The 21,978-nt window shown below is 39.7% G+C and overlaps 2 protein-coding genes across 2 annotated transcripts; one reads left to right on the top strand and one right to left on the bottom strand.

Annotated features, from left to right (window-relative positions):
* Positions 1-1,644: 1,644 nt before the first annotated feature.
* On the top strand, positions 1,645-11,475 carry LOC146455834 (gastric triacylglycerol lipase-like). The gene is made up of 7 exons (XM_085093805.1): positions 1,645-1,856; positions 5,592-5,917; positions 6,977-7,220; positions 8,388-8,543; positions 9,981-10,052; positions 10,390-10,461; positions 10,970-11,475. Exons 1-7 carry the CDS (start codon positions 1,743-1,745, stop codon positions 11,198-11,200), a joined length of 1,215 nt encoding a protein of 404 aa, XP_084949931.1. The 5' UTR covers positions 1,645-1,742; the 3' UTR covers positions 11,201-11,475.
* Positions 11,476-13,985: 2,510 nt separating this feature from the next.
* On the bottom strand, positions 13,986-21,036 carry LOC146455833 (uncharacterized). Its single transcript, XM_085093776.1, has 7 exons — positions 20,884-21,036; positions 20,631-20,685; positions 20,418-20,508; positions 18,735-18,819; positions 18,245-18,299; positions 17,286-17,345; positions 13,986-16,978 (listed from the first exon to the last, which is right to left on the bottom strand). Exons 1-7 carry the CDS (start codon positions 20,907-20,909, stop codon positions 14,252-14,254), a joined length of 3,099 nt encoding a protein of 1,032 aa, XP_084949902.1. The 5' UTR covers positions 20,910-21,036; the 3' UTR covers positions 13,986-14,251.
* Positions 21,037-21,978: the final 942 nt, after the last annotated feature.

Raw genomic sequence — 21,978 nt, 5'->3', positions numbered from 1 at the left:
CACGATGTTGCGAAGTAGAAGATTGGTCTACCTTCATGATATAACTCAAAGCTCAAAATGCAATTTTGCGTCGTGATTCGGGGTAATTTTGAAGGGACTCACGACTTGTCAGTTGCAACCGGATTGAGGCGGCATATTGCCACTAACAATGTGTCTTGTCCGATGTCCAGTTTTGGCTGCTTGACTTAATCTTAACGTCCGGAACAGGCTTTAGTCTTTGCCAAATAAATAATTCCATTTGCAGCAGCCGTGTGCTTATTTACCCGGGGTAGTAAATCGAACGTTCGAAAATCGAACTCAATCGAACTCAATCCGTGGATTGAGAGCACTCTCATATTAAGAGAACAGAACAGAACAGAACAAAGCTATCATTATTCCCGCGGGCGTATTCCGAAATTGTAGTACACTTTCCTTTTTTAGCTAACTTACAATTGCGAAATGACAAAAATGCAAAAAATACAAGCAAATTACTAAAAAACTTCGCCATCCCTGACAAGCGGCATTCCTGGTAGCCTTTTTACTACGCATTTGAAGCTTACAATCTACAGGGCATCTGAGGCCATTTCTGCGTAAAACTGCGATAAACACGTGCGATGATCCGCCTGTTTTACACAAATCACGAGTTCGAAAATCGAACGTTCGATTGGGTTCGATTGATTTTTTTTTTCTTTTCGGTGAGTTCGATTTCGTTCGATTGCCGAACTCAATCGAACTCAATCCACGGATTGGGTTCGATTGAGTTCGATCGAGTTCGATTGGGTTCGATTTACTATGCCGGGTTATTTAGCTCTCATATCCCAATTCACGCCACCCTCTCTCTCTCTCTTCGAGTCAGCGTCCAATACCAGCAAATAGCTCAGTGGGTACTGACACGAAGCTGAGTAATTTCATTCTGGACCAGATAAATAACATAGTCGTCCGTCGCCTTTCGTAGCTTCCCTTAGTTTCGACAGTTTTTTCGGTTTGATGGAAAGGCCATACATTCAAAGGGGCACCCTGAGAGAGACACATTCAAAGTTAAGTTAACCTCGTCACTTCCGACGATTGTCAAGATAAACAAAAAAAACTTGTGAAATATGCCACGTCAGACAGCTACGCATGTATCATGACCTTCATTGACACTAAAAATTACATACTTTTGTCTATTGTGGCTGATATATAGGAATGAACCGTATTCTTAATTCGAAACGGTATGTCACGTAATTCGCGCGAAAAAGATAAATATGGAGACCCAGTGGTCCTCTCGTTTTAACATTGTTCTTCTCTCACCTTTTCTCGCTCTCCTTGCCCCTCCCCTATTTATTGTACGCCTACTATATTCTGTTTCGGAACTGTTGCTAGTTAACAGGTTCATGACCCCTCATATCCATGGACTGTTGTGTTTTCAGACATGCACAAATGCTGTTGATTTCGGTTTTTACCGGGTCCCTCACAGCAAAATAAAGGGCAGCCTGTTTATGTTTAGCTGGTTTTCTGAATTTCTCGTTATTTGACCGCACTGAACGTCGTATTCTGTGCGAGTTTTCAAAAATAAACGTGGGATGGTAGAAGTATACACGCCAGGAAAAATACGAAAAACTCGCTGACTCTTGCTTAATGCATCCTGCTCACAAGGAGATCACGAGCTGTCACACTATACAGGAAAATCCGTCACGTGGTTTCAGTATCGCCTTGTGTCAGCCGGAGCAGGACATTGTGAGTCACAACATCTGAGATATTCCGCTTGTAAAATACTCTAAGACATGTCTGTTACTTCGATTGTCGTGTTGTGCTCTGTATTCATAATGCTGACTGCTGTTCTAGCTGCCGCGGTTTCGAACCGCGAACAGAGTTTACCCGAAACCAACATGAATGTGGTAAGTCTGTGAATTTAGCTCAAGATGATAATATTTGCCCTTTCGTCTCCTAGCTGCACTGGTATCATGACAGTGCAAAATTAAAAATTTGAAAAGTTCGAGATTTAAAAAAAAGAAGTCAATATTACGCTGATGAACGGCACTTAAGTAATGGGTTATAGAACTTACATGAACCAAAGCTTGATTGTGTGACAGACTCGGTCGGTCAACTATGTTGAAATAGGGAAAATCAGGATCGAAACAAATTTTGTAGCTTGTGTTGTTTTGTATTTCGTTCTCAGCCCTAATACTGCGGGTAGCCCTGATACCTAAACATCTTTAGACTGATAAACCAACAGTTTTGCCCGGCTGGTTTAGTTAGTACGTACAAAGCAGACCAGTGGGGATTTCTAATAATACTTCCGATGAGACTTGAAGCGCTTCTAAAGCAATAATATTGCTTCCGTATAAATAGCGAAAGTTGTTTATCGTTTTCTGGATTGTTACCAAGAAATTTTAGTCCGATTATCGCTCGCAGCAAAAATGACTGAAATTTTCGTGTCAAGGGCACAGTAAATTATTTAAATACATTTTTATACATTTCAAAGGTGTTGTTTTAATGAGGCAGATAACAGATTTTCACTGAGGATACTTCAAAGTAGGTCTAGGAGAAGTAAATTCGTCAAGTGAATTTTTTGGTTTTGAATTGTGAAAATGTTTCACCTTTGCCCCCGGAAAAGCGAAAGTCATGGGCAAAAAAAATCTGTGACGTCACCGAAGTAACACCATCTGGAAATCCAGTGATTCACAGCCTTTTAAATTGTCCGGGAAATTCCTTCGTTCCTATACTTGAAGAATGAATAAGCGTTTTTTTTTTTCAATCTTTCTCTAGTGATTTCTTTTATCGTTTTCGTAGTCGCACTATAAGTCACGCAGATTTTCTAAAAAAAAAAAAAAACTTTCAGACAGAACATACCCCAAAATGTTTCGCCCATACAAAAATTAAAACACAGTTTGAAATGGTCCGACCATTTTCCATTAAGGCATAACGAAATCCCTGTTACTACGAACACGATCCATGAGCCCAAACTTGAAATGCTCCCCGAAATACGAATAAATGTCCACTGCAAGTCAGATCAACAGGTCAGGAACGGTACATTTCTGTCAACAGCTGGTTATTTGCTGACAGATGTCATTATAGTTATAGTTATAGCTAATTGGATTAAGTTTTGTTTCCAGGATGAGTCACGTCCTGCATGCTATGGTCTCAATATATGATCAAATGTCTTTGAACGCGACAGTTTTGTCAACTTCTCAAAAATTATCAAGGCAATTATAAGCCAAACCCTAAAATAGGGAAGATAGCCCGTGGCAGAAGAGTCTACTGTTTTTGTAGGCTCGATTTCCGCCGCTCCCTCGGGTCCGGCGGCTGGTAATCGAGCCCACTGTTTTGTTGTTCACCATTGAAACATGTTTAAAATGCTTTTCTGAACGAAAATGAGAACTGAATTTGGCATTTTGAATTTTATACTTACCAATTCCACCATTTAGAGTAAACATGACATGAAAAGAAGATTTAAAATACAAGACACAAAAAAAGATGAAAGCAATACATAAAAGTATACGCGCCTTGTACGGCTTTTATCGTGGTCGAGTTCCATCAATCCCATCCTCGGAGACCCAGAGGCAGATAGGGGGACGAGGAATAAGTCGAAACGGGGTGAAAAAAAAAAATTGACGAAGAAAACTACGGAGGAAAAGTAAGAGCTCTTACATGCATCATGATCATTCTGGGTGGGCTCTACTTTTTCAGTTCCTGACATGCCTCTGTAAATGACCGAATTATATGCATCATTCTCATTCATTTTCCAGGTCTAAAATATACGGTCAGTATTAACCCATTGCAGGAAAATTCTCCTATTTCAGAAAACGTGCCTGTCAAAATTTGGTTGCCACAGTAACATTAAACTCAGTGAACATTCAGCGCGGAAAAATGCAAAAGCATGCGCGAACTCTGCGCGAGCGCGGGGCACCAAAATTTTCTAAAATGGCGGCAATTTAATTTTTCTATTTTCAAAACTTTACTTGCTATCGCAGATATCCGGTACGTAGCGATAATTTTCAACACGAAAAGATAGCTGTAGATGAAACCTTGCTGTGGTTCGATTTTCTTATGGCTTCTTAGACTTTAAATAAGGTTTTGAAGCCCTCATTGTTCCCGCGGCGTGTAGTCGCCTATACAGGTCTGTTATTGTCACGGACCTTTTTACAATAACGGTGACTATATAAGCAAACCCCTGAATATTTAAGTTCGAGAGCTCAACTGAGGGTAGGTACTGAGTTTCCCAAAGTATATATTTTTAATTGTTTTCGCAAGGATCTTATTATCAGTGTCGAAGGAGCAATTTCATGCGGATGCGTTCTCAGCATTGAACTGAACTGTTCGTCCTATTCTATAAATAGTTTTCGCATAGGAATTTCTTTATTAAATACTACAGCCCCCAGTGATACTACAGTACTTATCCAATTGTACAATCTACGTGTGAAAAAGTTTTTTTTTTCTTGACACGGTGTGTGTATCTAGGCTCAGGGCAATAACACAACTGATGTGTTACAATATTTATCTGCCGATCGAGGTCAACTGAAGGCAGGAAAAATATATCTTTAGTTACCGAAACTTCCCAAATAACCCCTTTTATTTGGCGTGGATTTTGAATTTGTTTCTCAAAGCCCTCCGTGGTCGCACTCTTGCAATCATGATCATTCACTCGTCGCGCAATTTTGTTTTAGAAACGAAAAACAGTGCATCCCGGCAGTGAGCAGAGGTTGACCAGCTGCAATTTTTAAAATAGAATGTTACTTCAATTACAGTTGTGTTGGGGCCAAATATGAATTGTCTTGTAATGAGAAACACTGAGAGAATTAAATAGAGATGAAGCTTGGGTAGCATAGTTACCAGGCCCCGGTTGTTCAAAGAGCGGATAAATTTATCCACTGGATAGGTCGCTATGCGGCAAGAATTTCCCTATAGCCAAATAATTTGTGTATAGAGTGGAAGCGTCTGTCTAATTTAAGTATGGGATTGTGTGGAAACCTTGCCAGAAGCTTTATTTGGAGTACATTTGGACCGCTGGATAGTAACTTATCCACCGGATAAAGTTATCTGCCCTTTGAACAACTGGGGCCAGAAGTGTCCCTATGCTGTGTTTATAGTCACGTACCGGAAACTGTACAGCAAGGCCAATTTTCGTTCTTGTCCTTACACGGTGTTGGTAAAATGTTCGGTCTGATTTTATAGCATATTCGATAAAATTGGAAAAAACATAGATGGTAAAATGTATTTTTACCACAAAAGCCACTGCTCAACAACGATGGCAGACTCGAACGGCATTGTTTACAGAACAATCACGGATCACTTTCGCCCGCGAACGGATATGGGCAGAAAAATTCGCGCAGAGCGTTTTTCCGCTCTGAACCCACAACACCGTCTGTTACAATTTTTGAAAAATGAAAAGTCTCAAAGTTTGACAGCGCTTGCTAAAATAGAAAAAGAGTTATAAACTGCTGCGCTGGTCAGTCTACGCTGGCAGAATTCCCCCAGTCTATATAGCGTTAAAAGTGTGTCAAAACCGAGGAAAGTGTTGTCAGCTTTCCGACTTTTATCATTCTAAAATCTTGCTGAAAGCAAGAACTAGCCAAATAACACGCTAAAAGTTAGACAGTTATTGACCAGTTATTGTAAATAATTTTTTCCAGACCCAGATAATTCGTTACAACGGGTACCCAGCGGAGGAGTACAGCGTTGTTACAGATGACGGCTACATCATTTACATACAGAGAATACCTGCAGGAAGAAAACAGGTCCAACAGAATTTCACTGATGGTCCAAAGCCTGTTATATTCCTTCAACACGGTCTCCTATGCTCCTCGTCAAACTGGGTGACGAACTTGCCGAACGAAAGTTTTGGCTTCATTCTGGCTGACGCAGGCTTTGATGTCTGGCTGGGCAATGTTCGAGGAAATACGTATGGTCTTCGTCATGTCAAGTATTCAATCCACTCTGATGCATTTTGGAATTTTAGGTAAAGTTTCTGTTCTTTGGATAAATAGTCAGATCTAGCCTCTGATCAGGCTGTCCGGGCACAAGAGTTTAACTTTCTTCGTATCTTTTTTTGCTATATACGAGACTATTCTGAATTCCGAGAACTTAAAGCGCTCCCCTTCAAATGGGACTCCTTTTATTGGGAGCATCCACCGAAATTCATAGGTGTAGACGAAGATTCAAATTGAATCGCGAAAGAAGTTTTAATCAACATTTTTTATTTTGGATGAAAGACGGTTAATGAGCATGGTCATGGTATCGAACGCTCTAAGTACTGAACTAGTCGGACCTCTTGGCGAGCCAGCCATTTACTGGGTTCACAGGTCACAAGTGTCCGGCAAACTACTAGGATACCCAATGTCAAAACTTGCCGTGTGTTTGTAAAGAAAGAAAGTTTAACCTCGGTAAATGATAAAGAAAAGGTGATTTTTTTTCCCCCGAGCATGGGACAGAGAAGAAATGAATCGCTGAAGGGAATCGAAACCATCAGCTACCGATTACTAACTAGCTAGTTAGGATACTCTTCCACTGAGCCACAGAAAGCTCGGTGGAGCTTGGATATTAAACTAGGTTCATGGGACAAACTTCCTGCATACTGCTAGGATTGTAATTTTGCACAAATGACCGACATTTTATTAATATTCTTTTGTCTACATTCAAATTAGCCTCACTAGCCTCGTTCAAGGTGAAATATTCTTTTCATTTTGAACTCAATAACGAGATTTGTAAGACTGATAAGAATGCAAACAGAAGAATATTGAAATGTCGGCTATTTTTGCATAGGTTCTATAAGTTCGGCAACGGTTGGAAGAACTCATATTTTCTTTTCCCAAGTATGCCTGTGTCACTGACTGAAAAAATACATCTATCGTTTATTCACAAGGTTCAAAATATAACATCGGATTTATTTTAATTTCATACTTGTATTGAGAAAAAAAGATCTTTTATATGCCCGTTTCAAACAAGACACCTATTGTCTCCAAATCTAGTCCGACCACTCTGTTGCGCTTTTGGTTTATTCGTGTTATTTCTTCTGCAGCTGGGATGAGATGGCTAGTCACGACCTTCCCGCCATGTTGAAATTCGTCACAACAAAGACTTCACAATCCTCGATATACTACGTCGGTCATTCGCAAGGAACCCTGATAGCTTTTGCGGAGTTCTCTAGGAACAAAGAGTTGGCCAAGATGGTGAAGAAGTACTTTGCTCTCGGACCAGTGGCAACTGTGGGGCATCTAGAGGGCCTTTTAAAATACATGGCGGATTTTTCACCTGAAATAGAGGTATTGAATATGACAATGTTTAGCCTTTTAGCTCCTATCGTGACTAATTCGGAACTAAACACTGGGGGACATGTGATAGGGTCGACATGGAGCGGGAACATGCCCCTTCGGTCGTACTACATAGGGGACATGTTGCAGGGAAAAAAATAAATAACCCGTTTTTATTGGTTCCAATAAGTCTGTTTCCAATTTCTAGCGGGGACGGTCATCGTGTGAAATGCTCTTGCGTCACTTTGTCCCCCTTCATGACGCACAAATTCATACCAGCTAAATTTCACGCAAAAAGGTAGCAGGGAACTTTTTCATAAAAACGAGAATGTCGCACGAGGACAACTGTCTCTGCAACACATCTGCGCCTCATGTTCCTACAACATGTCTCCTTATGCGTATTGACCTTAATAATATTAATAGTTTTTTCGTGGTACTGAAAACAAACAACTCAGTTGCTCTCATTTGAGTGGTCTTACTGTCAGTTTTCCCCACAGATTTAAAAGCATAGAAAGACCTCTTTTATCATAGTACACGACCCTACCCTCTAACCAGCAATTAGATCGCAAACTCGAGGTTTCTTTCGGCTGCTGGTTTCCAGTAGGCAACTATCAAAGTTGATAAATCGAGAGCGACTTGTTTAATCATTGTAGGCCAAGGCAGTGACTGAAATTAAGCTGGCTAGTTTGTTAGCGATGTCGGAAATTTTCCTTGGAGGCCCTCCCAGTGACGTCTCTCGAGAATAAGAAGGCTCTTGCGTAGCCAATCAGATTGCGTGTTTGCCCAATAGTCTGTCACCGGGTTTTGTTAATGGAGTGCCAGGAGGACCCTCGCCGAATGTCCAGTCCTCCCTTTGCCTCCTCTGGAGTGGAATACCGTGCTATGATTTTTATTAGAGTACAGTAATAAAAAACAAACAAACCCAACAAAAGGAGCAAAAGATAGATTATGCTCCATAAGTAAATAGCCTCTCCACAAAGTCCGACTTGCTATTTTTCATTTGAGTGGCCACTCTTTATAATTTGATCCACACACTTCAACGTTTGAGCTTCCTTGGAAATGCTCTCACTTACTGAGATGGATTTCATTTGGATAACCACCTTCAGATTCAGGAGTAAAGCCGAGATTTAAAGGCAACTGCACTCTGAATGGTGTGTTTCTGGTGTTCTTTATTCACAGGGTTTGTTCAAGATATTTGGCATTCGCGAATTCCTCCCATCCGATTTCATCATTCGTTGGTTGGCTAAATATGTTTGCTCCATCGAAGATTTGGAAACATTCTGTTCCGACATTATCTTTGTCATCGCTGGTTTTGATAAGAAGCAACTTAATGAGGTAAGAACTGAAAAAAGGCAGCAAAATCAATGAATTTAATAGTCGCTATTTCTCAAGCATGGTATTATGGCTCGTCAGTACACTATGGCCGCTATGCCAATCAAATCCCTGGAATTGCATTAAAATTAAAATAATTGATGTCATTTAAACTACTTTTCGATTGTTCCAAGTCATTCAATTCGTACACTGTGAGGAACTGTCCAGAACTAAGTTTGTACGAACGGTTCACGTTCTCCACGAAACCTTGCAATTGGTGATTTGAAGTAATTGTTATGGGGAGGACGGGAAAGAAATGTACCAAAGTGTAGAAACACGTGCATATTGAATGGTTTTGGACATAAGACCTATTGTTTTGTGATGTTCACGCTGCCGTCGCCGTCGTCGTTGCCTAAGTTTCCTAGTGCCCAGGAATGACCACCTCAATCGAAGGGCCTGATACGTAAGACAAAACAAGTACAGCAACAGGCTACGAATTACATTCTTAATCTGTTTTTTTCTTGTCGAGAAAGTTAAAAGGATAGGCTAATCAAACTGAACCTTCTCCCCATTTTCAACTGGCAGGAACAACTGGACACAGTGTTCACACTCCGGCTAGGCGAACCAGATCCGTTACTTACCTCAACACAACCCTCTATAAGGCAGTGTAAAACTACGTCCTTTCAAAGGTCTTTCTAGAACAGAACAACTAGGATGTGGAGTACCTTAGCGCAAGATCTTGGAGTCTATATTAACTGTTCACTCAAATCAGGCATTCTGACCCGTTACTACGAACAAGCTGTCGAAGTCTCCTACCACCCTGAGGACCCTCGATCTTTCAAATCTATATGAAACTCGCGCAACCTAGCTCGTAACCTGACGAGGAACATGAATTGTTGTTTTCAGTTTCCAAGTATAAGTTTTTACCCGACCTATCTTATGTGTTGTGGGCGGTAGTAGCTGGCTCGCGCTGTCGCGGCGTCCCTGCCTTTACCAATTTGTTCCCTTTGTCTCTGCATTGTCCCTGCCGAAGTTAATAAAATAATACGACGAAGACAGCATTTCGATTTTATGATGATGATAACGATTGTGATGTAATGATGATATAGATGATGTTGATGATGACGATGGTATGATCACGGCGAGATTAACACAAGCGTAGGATAGACCCAATAGAAGAGTCGGTATTGATGCAAGCCGCTAATTTCAAGGGTCCATTCTAGCCTCATATTCTCATTTGCCATCATGCTTTTGCTGATACTCTTATCTGTTACCACTGAAGGTTTTATTTAGTGTTGTTGGCATGGCCTTCTGTCCTTTGTCTTGCATCCTTCACGAAAACCGAGCGTCATCGTCCGAGGCGCATAAGGATGAATATATAGTACTCAAGTTTTTCACCCCTCGATCATTATATTTGAGCTATAGATAAACGCATTTCTTTGCCTCTTTTCTTTATGACAGACTCGGCTTCCAGTGTATTACTCTCACACGCCTGCAGGGACGTCAGTCAAGAACATTGTCCACTTTGCTCAGGTATGTACATGGTTAAGATCATGCATTAGCTACGACAATTGCATAAACCTGAATACCATTTAAGGTAAATAAATGCTAAGCAACTATGAAATGAAAAGCCTTCTTTGTCTACAACTTCACGAGAAAATATCTGAAAGAAATGCAGGTATGAAGTATTTTTCTGATCAACTGGTATCAAACTCGTCATTCTACTGGGATAACACTCCAGATGTATTTGAAGCAGTATAACTGTTGTGTAGGTTTCGCCACATTGGTCCTGGCAAGGAAAACGTTCCAAGCCGGATGTTCGTTCACTGTAAAATGAATCATATTAATTATTATTATTTACTTTCAACAGATGGTGCGATCAAATAAATTCCAAATGTACGATTATGGAAGCCCGGAGAAAAACATGGAGCAATATGGACAGGTAGGCTTAGCAGGTCACCTTCCCCTCCACTCTCTCTTCTCAGTCTGCTTCCCTCTCCTCAGGGGCGTCCTTGAATTTAAGAAATCCAGAATTTCAATTTTCAAAATATGAAAAATAAAAGCGAAGGAAACTGTAACGTTCACTTTCATGGTTACCCTTTACGGTTTCATCCACAAATTTAAGATAGAATGATTTCAAACAACACGACACTATATTAAAACAGTGAACACCCCTGCGTTGATTCATTGAATGTTAGGGAGATTTAGAAGTGCGTTTACAGGGAACGGCAAACGGCGAAAATGACCACATGACAGTGTGTTATCCTACATTGCCAATCGCTGTTCTCAGTTTCTTAGTTCTTAGTTTTGAATTAGCGTGAAAGGCTAGAATTGTTTGCACTATTCTTATCTATGTATTCATCTTTTTTTCGAGAAAACATAAACGCGAATCTCACTGTTTGCCGTTTGCCGTCAACGCAATTCTAAATCTCCCTATCTCTTGCACTTAGCCCACCGCTCCCCTGTACAATGCGACAGCCATGACGGTACCAGTGGCCTTGTACTGGGCACAAAACGACTGGTTAGCGGACCCCACTGACATGCGAGCTCTGCTGCCTTTACTGCCTAACAAGCTGTACGACAAGTACATCGAGAAATGGGACCATATGGACTTCATCTGGGGAATGGACGCTGCTACGGTGGTTTACAATGACATCATCAAAAATATGAAATCGCCCTGATTCCACCAGAAGAGGCCCAGACACGCAGAGCGAAATTGCTCGGTATAATCAACCCTGAAAGTGCAAGGGTATCATCTGGGTTAGACCATCGGCTGAAATTTTAACATGGCGTGGTTTAGATTTTAAACATCAAACGATAAATGACAAGATTTTTACAGTCAACCTTAATGGGTATTTATAATATAAAGAGGTGTTAATTTGAGGAATAACCTGTGTGGCAAACGGGATTGTGAACGTCAAGCCTTATTAAATGGGTTAAACCTTTTAAGGAATAACACGGTATCAATTTTGTTCTCTTGTGTTGTAAATGAACTGAATTGAATCCAGTGGCGAGAATTATTTTGATTTTACTTTGTTACTGTAACATCAAGTTTTTTTTCTAAAGAGAGCTATTTAGCTGTTAAACCCTTATCCCCATTAAAGCCTGGGCCCAGTTGTTCAAAGCCGGATGAAGTTTATCCTGAGTTAACGGGAAGTTTGATTCGAGCTTAATTGCAAATCAATATTCATTTTTCCAAAAGACTTTTGCTCTTCAGTTTTGACTAAGACTTTTCTTTGCCTTAAGCTTAAAATCAGCTTTTAAAAATATTTTTGACGAGAGAGATGAAAACCTCGGTTAACTTTTAATCGGGGATAAGCATTAATCGGCTTTCAAACAACGGCACCCCGTCGCAAACGATGGCAAACATCAGAAAACCAGTCCCCAACTGGAAATTCTCTGATCTTCTATTAACAAACATCAGCGGCCGTTTTCGAACTTCCGTGATCCGCGATCAGGATCACAGACATAAGACTCCAGTTGTGCTGACAGTAAGTGGCGATGAGTAAAGTGGTCGATCTGTTTTAAAAACTGGAACAGTAGAGTTGTTCCCATTATATGTGCGTGCAAACATTAGTACAATCGACACGAAAAGTTGCGGTTTCGCGAGAGGGGTGTGACGGAAGAAATACCTACGGAACGTGGTTGGTGGAAGGAAAAAGGGATTATTTTGGATGGTTCTATTTAACTGATACTTGAGAAATTCACCGTTTAGGTTTTACGACGATCAACTGAAAACAGCGTCAGCCTGCAAACAGCAGCAGTGCCAGTGTGAAATGATTCTTCTTTTTATCTGTTTGTCGGTTTTCTTCAATAGAAGAAAGATCCTCACAGTTAGTACCGTTAAACCCCGTTATTACGGACACCGTTGGGACCAGAAAAAGTGTCCGTATTACAGTGTGTCCTTATTAAGCGGGTTAATTTTAAGGGAAATGGATGGACCGGGACCAAGAAAGCAATCCGTAATACGACGTTTCCGTAAAGCGGGGTTTCACTATACGCAACTCAACTCAAGCAGTTGCTTGAGTTGTGTACCGAGTGCGAGGATCTTTCTTCTATTTAATCTTTCACCCGCAGTTCATATTCATTTGTTGGTTTTTCTTTTCGCAATCTCGGGCAAGACGCGAGTGAACACGTTGTGTACGAAGTCCCCACGGCATGTCAATATAAATTGTTATACAGGAAGCAGGCCGAAGCTTAAATCAGTTTCATGACTGTAGACACGAAGTGACTACTTCCTTCTGGATAGTCCATCCCGCTCCCCCGCCTCTCCCCCGCCTCTCCACTCACCGGCATTTTGTTAGGTTTCAATGTTATTATTATTATTATTATTATTATTATTATTATTATTATTATTATTATTATTATTATTATTATTATTATTATTAATAACGCCTGGGTTTGGGCCTGAGGGGAGGGGGTGGTAACCCTGCGTTGAGGAGAGGATGGTCCTAGTGGTCAAATGCCCCCAGTGGATACTGAACTTAGGTGCGGGCACTGCTAATGCACCAAGCTGTTACAGTCAATCCAGGTCACGCGTGAACAGTAATTCCAAGAATGAAATGAACATTCGAATTTCTCTTTGTAATGTCCGACGTGTGAATGAAATGTTGGACATCTCTCTGGAAGTCGTTCCGAAAAAGACGCATTAACTGAAAAAAAGATTCAGAATACTTGGGAAACAATTGTTATTCTTGAAATATTCAATTTTGCAATGTAAAGAAAAATTCATAGCTTTATACTGTCAATAAGCTAGGGAAATTTATACGGGAACTCTGAAATCTCGGTGGCGATTTTGAAAACTGACAAGTAAATTTCAAAACTCCGTTCAAATTTCAAAAATGTCGTTCACGCGTGACCTGGGTTGACTGTAAGGACAGTGCCTACTTTTGTTTATACTGCGTATGCGTCTTGCGCATCTTGAGATACTCGGCTTTCCTAGCTATGGGTTGTGGCTACTAATACAGGGATATTTTTGCGCGATTTAAAACTATATGGAGAAAGCAGAACTTAGCAAGTTCTACTTGTATCCAAAATGAAAATTGGGTGTAACTATGCATTTTTCAGAGATAATAAATCTTTATAGATAAACACCTTATTATTCATAGATAATCATTTGTAAAAAGTTTTTAGGCTAGTGCGTGTTTTTTTTTTTTTTTTTCCTAGATTTTAATATTTTTACTTTAATGGAGGACCTCCCTGAAAACCACGTTTTTACGTGACGGGCGCTTCCTCCTTAAAAATTATATATTTTTATTTTTATTATTATTATTATTATTATTATTATTATTATTATTATTATTATTATTATTATTATTATTATGATCATCATCATCATCATCATCATCATCATTATTATTATTATTATTATTATTATTATTATTATTATTATTATTACTAGTCTTTCACAGTTACGTTTTAATCATAAAACTCAATTTACGTCTTTCCTTTAATTGCTTTACCGAATATTTCATACAAAGAGACAATTTCTGACAGCAACACTGACGGTGCTTTATTCTCAAAAACTAAGAGCAAACTGTGCAACAAGTATTCCGTTTGAAAGGGACTTCTGTGTGCTTCGTATAACCCTTCTTAATGTTACTTAATTAATGTACAACGCAGAATATAACTTAACAGTCACCATGCCCAAGCCGACCAAGAGAAAAAAAATATTGAACGGCACGTTTATTTCATCTTCTCAAAAAGTATTGTTTTAAGGTTTATTTTAAAGTTTAGAATTGTCGCGAGTTAGGCTTGCTTGGATTAAAGCTTCGTCTTTCCTCTTGAAATTCGTTGTCTGTACAGTGGGAACTGGTGAAAAGTGCTCTTGGAATAACTGCACGAGTACTTGTGGAGCCAATTTGTTGATCATCTCCGTTCGCAACGAATGCGAGGTGTCTGGTTCCATTTAAGCAGTTATTGTCACTTTCAAGAGATCTTCCAGTGGAGTCCCTTTTCAAAGGCCTTTGTTCGCCAGAAGCCTCAAAGTACCTTTTGCTTTTGTTGAAGTCAGTAAATGTGTTTTTCAAAGACTTGCAATCAAATCTTTCAGTTGAGCATTTTCTCTTAGTTCCCTTGGCTTCTGTATGTGCTCCTTTTAGGAAAGATAAATTCATCCGATTATCACTGCGAGGAGGTTTGTCAGTCGCCGAAGCCGCAATGAGTGCGTCTATGAAAGTTCTTTGTTGGCTAATCATGGAAAAGCTGTTCCCTTTCACAGGTGTTCCACGATAATCAATGTCCTTAGTACTTGTTCCTTCGAACTCAGTGTTGATGGAGCTATTAAACTGACAGTATTGTTTCGAAGTTGACGGTTTGTTTAGCATCTTGAATGTACGATCAACAGTGAAGCCTTGCTTACGTTTTGCTTTGCCATTGGCACAATCAATATCTCCAACTAACAATCTCTTCAGAATTGGCATACGTCGGTTACTTTCTGTTTGCCCTTTCACCGTCTTTGCCTTCACGTTCGTTATTCTGCAGTCGTCATTAGAGCTACCTTGCTCACCTGCTTTCTCGTAGAAAACAGTTGCTAAGTCAAACGTTCCCTTCGTCAGTTTAACATCCTGGGATCTTTTGGAGCTTTGTTCATATTTTGATCCTTCTCCATGGCATAAAACAGAAATGTTGTCCGACTGATAGGGAGAGCTCTGTATCTTTGCAGTTGGTGGTTTCTTGGGGCAGCTATCTTTATTAATGTTTCTAGCTGTCTGTTCTTGAATAAGCGGCCTTTTCCCATGTCTGCCAGGACAAATCAGTGCTCCTTGCGATATTTCATTTCGGGAGAGGGTAGGGAATGTGGTGCCCTCTGCAAAACCCAAATAATTTTGGCGCTGATTTGTCTGAGTTTTCTTGGATGCCAGATCAGTTCGGACTTTGTTTAACACAAGGCGATCAATTTCATCAAATAACTGACAAACTGTAGCCGTTTGTTTCCCCAAGTGCTTCGCTGTATCAATCTTGCACATTTTCCCTCTGTGGCTCTTCCACTTGCTGTCTATCCTTCTAAGGAAGTCGTTAGAAGAATTTATGTCAGACTTGATCTCAGAATCTGACCGTCTCTGGTCAGCGGTAGCTAAACTCTCCTCCTTGCTGCTGACCAAAAAGAACGCGTCGTCTGGGAGCGAGGCAGACGAATGGCTGGGTTCAGTAATTTGTTGGTCACATCTTTCTTTCCTTGTGTTCTTCATGTCAGTAACATCAGTTCTTTGGCGTTTCAGGTTCAGTGTGTTTTGACTGTTGCTCCTTTTACAACATTGCCCATGTTCAATGATGTTTGCAGCCTTCCTTTTCTTCTCGGTGGAAGCAATGAAACAGTTATCTGCACTTAGACCTTTGCCATAACAACATTTCACAGCACAATGATTTGCACTTGTGCCTGCATTTCCTTTAATGGAGCATATTGAGGTTTTATTCTTGTTAGTACTTTTCTCGCTTTTTGTGCCATTTAAACAATTGATAGCGTTCGGACCCTGTGCAGTTGTCCTACTCAGCGTCTCTCTTCGGTGATTATCCTGTGCGCTGAGTAACCTTCCTGGTCTGTTGTCAATTGTTTTGCTTTTTTCATTGTTGAAGCATTTTTGTTGGTTTTTAGCTCTCATTTTTCTGTGAAAAAACACTTTCAAAAGTGGATCATAACCATTCGATGTGCTAGCCCTATCATTACTAAATGCGTTAATGAAATGCTGGGATGATCTAGGCGTTTGTCTTTGTAACTGCTTCTTTTTAAGGCTGAAAGTTCCGGACACTCCTTTAGGCACGTTTCTCTTGTATACGTCACCAGGGTGATAGCTTGTCAGTGCGTCTTTACCTTGGATCATAATGCGTTGTGTAGCGCTTTGTAGATTATCTTGCAATTCGCATCCCGGAGACAGGTATCTGTCCTTCATGTGATTAAAAGGTAGTTGACATTTTCTCACAGATGTGATTTTATTGTCAACCCGCTCTGGCCGTATAAACGTCTTTCGTTTGCTGGATTTGGGTCTCACATAGGAGCTAACATCTCTGTCCCTTGACACTGCCTCTTTTGCCAAGAGATTTACCGAAGTACAAAATTCTTTTGCTCCTTCGCCTTTTCTTCTGCCATCATCTCCAGCAGGTGTTCCTCTGGACTCATACACACCCTCTTCATTTATACTTGTGCTTCTTTCAATACCATTTGGTCCAACATCGATAGCTAAATCATCTTTAGTATTTCCCCCTGTTATTTTCCTTATTCCTTGTAAACTGTCTTCTCTGATTGTTGCTGTGCTTGTTCCGGGTTTGTTTAGGTCTCTTCTATTTCCCATGAACGTTCTTTCACATTCCAAATCGTCATATTTTACGCAAAACCCTTCCCCCCTCAGCTCCCCATGAGCAACAGCGTATGCGTCTTTGTCAGATTTTTTATTCCCTTTTCCAACTCCACGTGATTTGACACCACGAGTCACATATTCCTCTTCCATCGCGATCTTTCGTAGCTGTAATAAAGAACAAACAAAGTTTTTTTTATCTATGTAAATTTTGTGTATCTTTTATAAAAAAAAACTTTCAGTCGTTATCTACTAACTGAATGTTTATATACAGCTGTTGGCACTATGCTAGGCCTTTAATGAAGAACAATTTGTCTTATGCGTGCAGTTATCTAATATGGATATCTACTTCCCTTTCTCACTTATCATGCCCGCCCTTGACCAGTTATTTTTAATTTTTAACAAACCTTGCCTTTGTAAGGTACGTAACTGAGTATGACAGAATATCTCACTTAAGGATGATTCACTGGCTCACCTGTTTGTAACGAATCTGTTGTTTGGTGACATAGTAATAATGAACACACTGGGCCACCGTCTGCAAAGAAACAGATATCAAGGAGAAAAATACGTGAAAACCTCGACAGAAACGAAAAATTATTCAAATTTACTGGTTCAAATTAAAGTATGATACAAATTACCGACTTGGGCTCAAAGAATCTGCTTTCGTTTGTCTTTCTTTTTTCTTTCAGGTGTTTTTTTTTCTCTATACTTTATGGAAAAGGCGTCTGCTCTCCCAGGCTACATGATGGGAATTAAAACTAATCTGATTTAACCATGAAACCATGAACGATTATCGTAAGCAAATCACTTGGCATCGTGGCCGCCATTTTGAACTGTATTTTCTCCATTAGACTGGAGATTCAAAGTAAAATTTATTTCATTGGTAGAGGAAATACTTCGCGTAAAGTATAAAATCTAATATGTTTTCGAACAATTATCACGAAATGAGTACTCTATTGGACAACGAATGAATAGGAAAAATCTCAATGCGAAACAATTTCGTTCTCGGGAGGCACATAAGAATCAGAAAAAAAAATACAAAAAAACGCTACGTGAAAACCTATTGGGAACATTCCTGGCCTCCGCTATTTATAACTCTTACCAGTTCTCCTTGTTAGTAAAATTGTCAATTGCCATTTTTTATGAACTCCAAATTTTGAGAAAAATCTCAGAACACAGTCGCCATGACTATCATTTAGGATGACGTCACAGATACTTTGGCAACGCCATAATCTATATTGCTAAACTTACTGTCTTGAGTTCAGTTACAAGGAAAACCTCAAAGTGGTTGCACCTACCCCTTGGCTTGCATTTCCGAGGTTTAACGATTCAATTCTTTTGTCAAATGAAAAATTTAATATCTCGTTAGTTTAGGTAATCTTATATACTCTTTATTTATTCCGAGTTACAACCCCTGACAACTTAAATGCTTACCTTTTGTGGCAAAGCATTGGCAATTAGCGCGAAGTCCTTTCCAAGCTTTACAAATCTAACAGAAAAATAGTACTGTTACAACTTGTTAAAATTAAAGTAAATTAAAATAAATTGCGCTAACTTAAAATACACTTGCGCACCTCATTCACCAAATCACCCTCTTGAATAAGGTTCTGGTCCCGGTTGTTCAAGAGCGGATAACTATCCAATGGATAAATCGCTATACAGTAGACAAAACATATTCCAACCAATACATTTTATCTCACTGGACTAGAAGTTATTAGCTCTTTGAACAACTGGGGCCTGGAGTATTACAAAAAATGCACTGGCTGTCGATTTGATGATCAACGCATTGCCTCTAAATTTGTACGCGAATGCGGGAACTGTCCTACGGATATATGCGTTGAAACCGGCAAATTAATAGCTTCAAGAGTTCGTTTTATTGGAGCCTTACTCAAACCTCGCTACCGCTAGTTAACATGGGTCATACCTTTGAGTGAAGATATCTTTTTCATGTTCACTCCAGGTTTCGAGTACGCTTCCTTTCTTGTTGATAGAAATGCTTGATATGCATTCTAAAGAAACAATGAAAAGAACATTAAAAGAAGTCGGCCATGTACATAACATTATGTCCGTGGGATACGTTTCCTCTTTCTCTATCGTCTCACATGTACAGTCTTACTGTCACGGAGATTTTGGTGTGTTTTTATCAAAGCTAGTCAAAAATTTCACGTGGGATCTTTTCTCTAACATGAAATTGTTCGTGGAGCACTGGGAGAAAAATATTAACTGATTTATCCAAGAAAAAACAATCTATAACTTAGTTTTTAGCAATAGTTTTTAGCAATACTCTGAAAAAACTCTATTATACACTAATTTATCCTCACATCAACTATGGTTTAATGAGCTGGGGCAACACCTACACCACCCATCTCAACAAAATTCGCACCGCCCAAAACAAATGTGTAAAAAATATATTCTTTGCTCACAAAAGAGAAAATGCCACTGTTTACTTCAATCTACTGGGAATTCTAACCATTGACAATGCATTCAAACTCAAGGTTGCCATTTCCACGTTCAAAATAATAAATGATCAAATGTGTCCTGTTTTTGCAAACTCTATTTCCACAGCATCCCCTCGGCACTCGTACAATACCCGATTTTCATCTCGACAAAATTTTAAACACACTTTTCAATTCGCAGCATCACAAATATGGGAAACAATAGAATGTAACATTAAGCAATCAAACTTCGCTTCTTCGTTTAAAACCACTGAAATGCAGGAAAAATTTGCTTATAAACCAAAAGTAATGTAGAGTTCTTCACCGTCATCCGTTCGCTAAACACGCTCTTTTTCTTTTTCAAACCTTTCCAAATAATTTTCTCTTCCACCGAAATAATTTTCTCTTCCATCGTAAGCAGTGCCCAACTCGAAAGCAGCATGCTCCTTTGGGCACTGCTCACACTAAACCAAACAAATTTATCCTAATTCTTTTTAATCCTCCCGTGGTAATATAAATGTTTATTGTTTCTTATGTATTGTATTGAATCTCGTAGTACGTGTGAAAAATAAAAATTGAATTGAATTGAATTCTCCAAAAAACGCAGGAAGAACTTGGCTAATTTTTTCAAGTTGTAATCAATTTCCATCCAAGCCGTCCGCAACAAATTAAAAGATAACAAATACTAGATTATGTATACTCGTAGGGTCAATTGTTAACATTACTGGGCCATTATCTTAACATTTCCATCAATACAAATGCGTTTCTTGGCGATTCAAAGGCACACTGAATATGGGTGACACCGCCCCTTTAACTTTGATGGCAACTATGGGAGCAGGGTTGGCGCAGTGGTGAGAGCACTCGCCTTCCACCAATGTGGCCCGGGTTCGATTCCCGGACCCGGTGTCATAAGTGGGCTGAGTTTGTTGGTTCTCTACTCTGCTCCGAGAGGTTTTTCTCCGGGTACTCCGGTTTTCCCCTCTCCTCAAAAACCAACATTTGATTTGATTTGTAATTATCTGTTGTAAAATAGCATCTTTATTGTAATTGTCTATTATAAAAATATTAACTTTCTTGGATTGTAAAGCGCCTTTGATCATTTAGATGTTAAAGGGCGCTATATAAGTATTAAAATTTATTTTTAATTTAACTTCTACCTTACGTCTACTGACCTTTGGTGAAGTTCCCCTTGGCATACTCCTCCAATGACTTTTCCCGGAACAGTGGAAGCTCGACCTCAGAAATGCAGTTTACGCGAAAATCCTTTTTTAAGGGAAAGAAACGAAAAGGAAAGGATATGAAAAATTACCATAAAAAAATCAGTCATTTGAATTGATAATAAGACCCTACATTGAGTTAAAACAGTTAAAATCTTGCTCGCTTACCGTCCACTTTTTTAGATAAGCATTCCATGAATACTGTGAATCAAACTTGGGAGACCTACAAAGTAAGAGGAGATTAGTTATATTAAGGAACGATAATACACGAAAACGAAGAGTTAGACGCAAACCCTTATGCGAAAAAAGTGAAAGCGCACAAGTCCAAAATAGTAGAAACGTCCGTAGAAAAGTCCATACCGAGGTATTTTTAATTTAAATTAGCTAAAATACAATATTATGATTTTCTTCCATCTCTTACCCCGCTCGCTTTCGGCGTGTTCTCATGATTTTTTACTCCATAAGAATAAAAGCAATTCGCTGTAGCCTTCGGTCACTGAGCATTTGTCTTCACTCCATCTGTCATCTGTCACTAGCAACAGTACGTCTTACTTTGTGACGTGATAATGAAAGCTCTCTCGTTAGTTTTAATTATTCTATTAGACGTCATAACGAAGGAAGCGCGCGCATCCACAGGTTGGAATTTGGCCGTAATTCCGGCTAAATTCACCGGGCACTTCCAACGCGATTCAAACATATGAACCTTCCTGAGGTCATATTATGCGTCTGTTGACTCTTCCGCAAGACAAAAGCCGACTATAAATAATAAGTTGTTTGTAAAGCGAAGCTTTCTGATCGTGTCGCAAAGCCCACAGTCACTTATGTATGTAGTTGTACTGATAAAGCAGAAAAACGTTCATTGTCTTGAGTATAAAAAGAAATTTCAATGCCTCGTGCGCAAGCCCAAAACCGTCAACTACGTTATTTGGACGGCATTAGCGCATACAGTTACGGGACAAATGGAGTCGAAAGTTGATCCAGGTTTTACATCGCGACGCGTTAACGTTTGTTTCAGTTTGTTTGGGCAGGACCAAAATAATTTAGTATAATGCGTACATTCCCCATCGATTCTCCACTCTGCACCCTAAATCTCTTCACAATAGCGAGCTTGTGCAACAGGGCGGCTGACGCGACGGAAGGATCGTTGTGTGACCAACATGATATCTTATTACCTTCACATTTTTAGGCTATTTGCAACTAAAATTGGTGTTCTCTCATCTGTTACGACGTGAAGACCACGAGCGGTAGGAATGTTTCAATCTAGAGTCGTAAATACTTGGACGTCACGTTGGTCACACAAGGACAATTTGCCGTCCCACCACATCAGCCGTCCTGTTGCGTAAAGAACTCCCTAATGTACGTACATGACGGTTGTTCCCGCTGCTAATCAATACGCTGCACTTTCAAGGAAGTTCTTTCTTAAAAGGTTACCGCTCGCTGTGCCCTAAGTACTGAACTAATAAATTAAACTGAACCCAGTCTATAGCTACGGTTATACCTTGAGTGTGGTTACTTG

The sequence above is a fragment of the Pavona decussata genome, unplaced genomic scaffold, assembly GCF_977016875.1.
Source record: "Pavona decussata unplaced genomic scaffold, jaPavDecu1.1 SCAFFOLD_269, whole genome shotgun sequence".
Classification (NCBI taxonomy): domain Eukaryota; kingdom Metazoa; phylum Cnidaria; class Anthozoa; order Scleractinia; family Agariciidae; genus Pavona; species Pavona decussata.
Note: the sequence above shows the minus strand (reverse complement) of the source record. Positions and strands in the feature narration are given on the sequence as shown.

What these genes read in the sequence shown, in the direction of transcription:
- LOC146455834 (XM_085093805.1), top strand. Translation starts at nt 1,743, where the DNA reads ATGTCTGTTACTTCGATTGTCGTGTTGTGCTCTGTATTCATAATGCTG. An exon ending in CCGAAACCAACATGAATGTG is followed by an intron (nt 1,857 to 5,591) that starts GTAAGTCTGTGA and finishes AATTTTTTCCAG; the next exon opens with ACCCAGATAATTCGTTACAA. An exon ending in ACATGGAGCAATATGGACAG is followed by an intron (nt 10,462 to 10,969) that starts GTAGGCTTAGCA and finishes TCTTGCACTTAG; the next exon opens with CCCACCGCTCCCCTGTACAA.
- LOC146455833 (XM_085093776.1), bottom strand. Translation starts at nt 20,909, where the DNA reads ATGAGAACACGCCGAAAGCGAGCGGG. An exon ending in AAAGATATCTTCACTCAAAG is followed by an intron (nt 18,300 to 18,734) that starts GTATGACCCATG and finishes TTTTTCTGTTAG; the next exon opens with ATTTGTAAAGCTTGGAAAGG. An exon ending in CCAATGCTTTGCCACAAAAG is followed by an intron (nt 17,346 to 18,244) that starts GTAAGCATTTAA and finishes GTTTCTTTGCAG; the next exon opens with ACGGTGGCCCAGTGTGTTCA.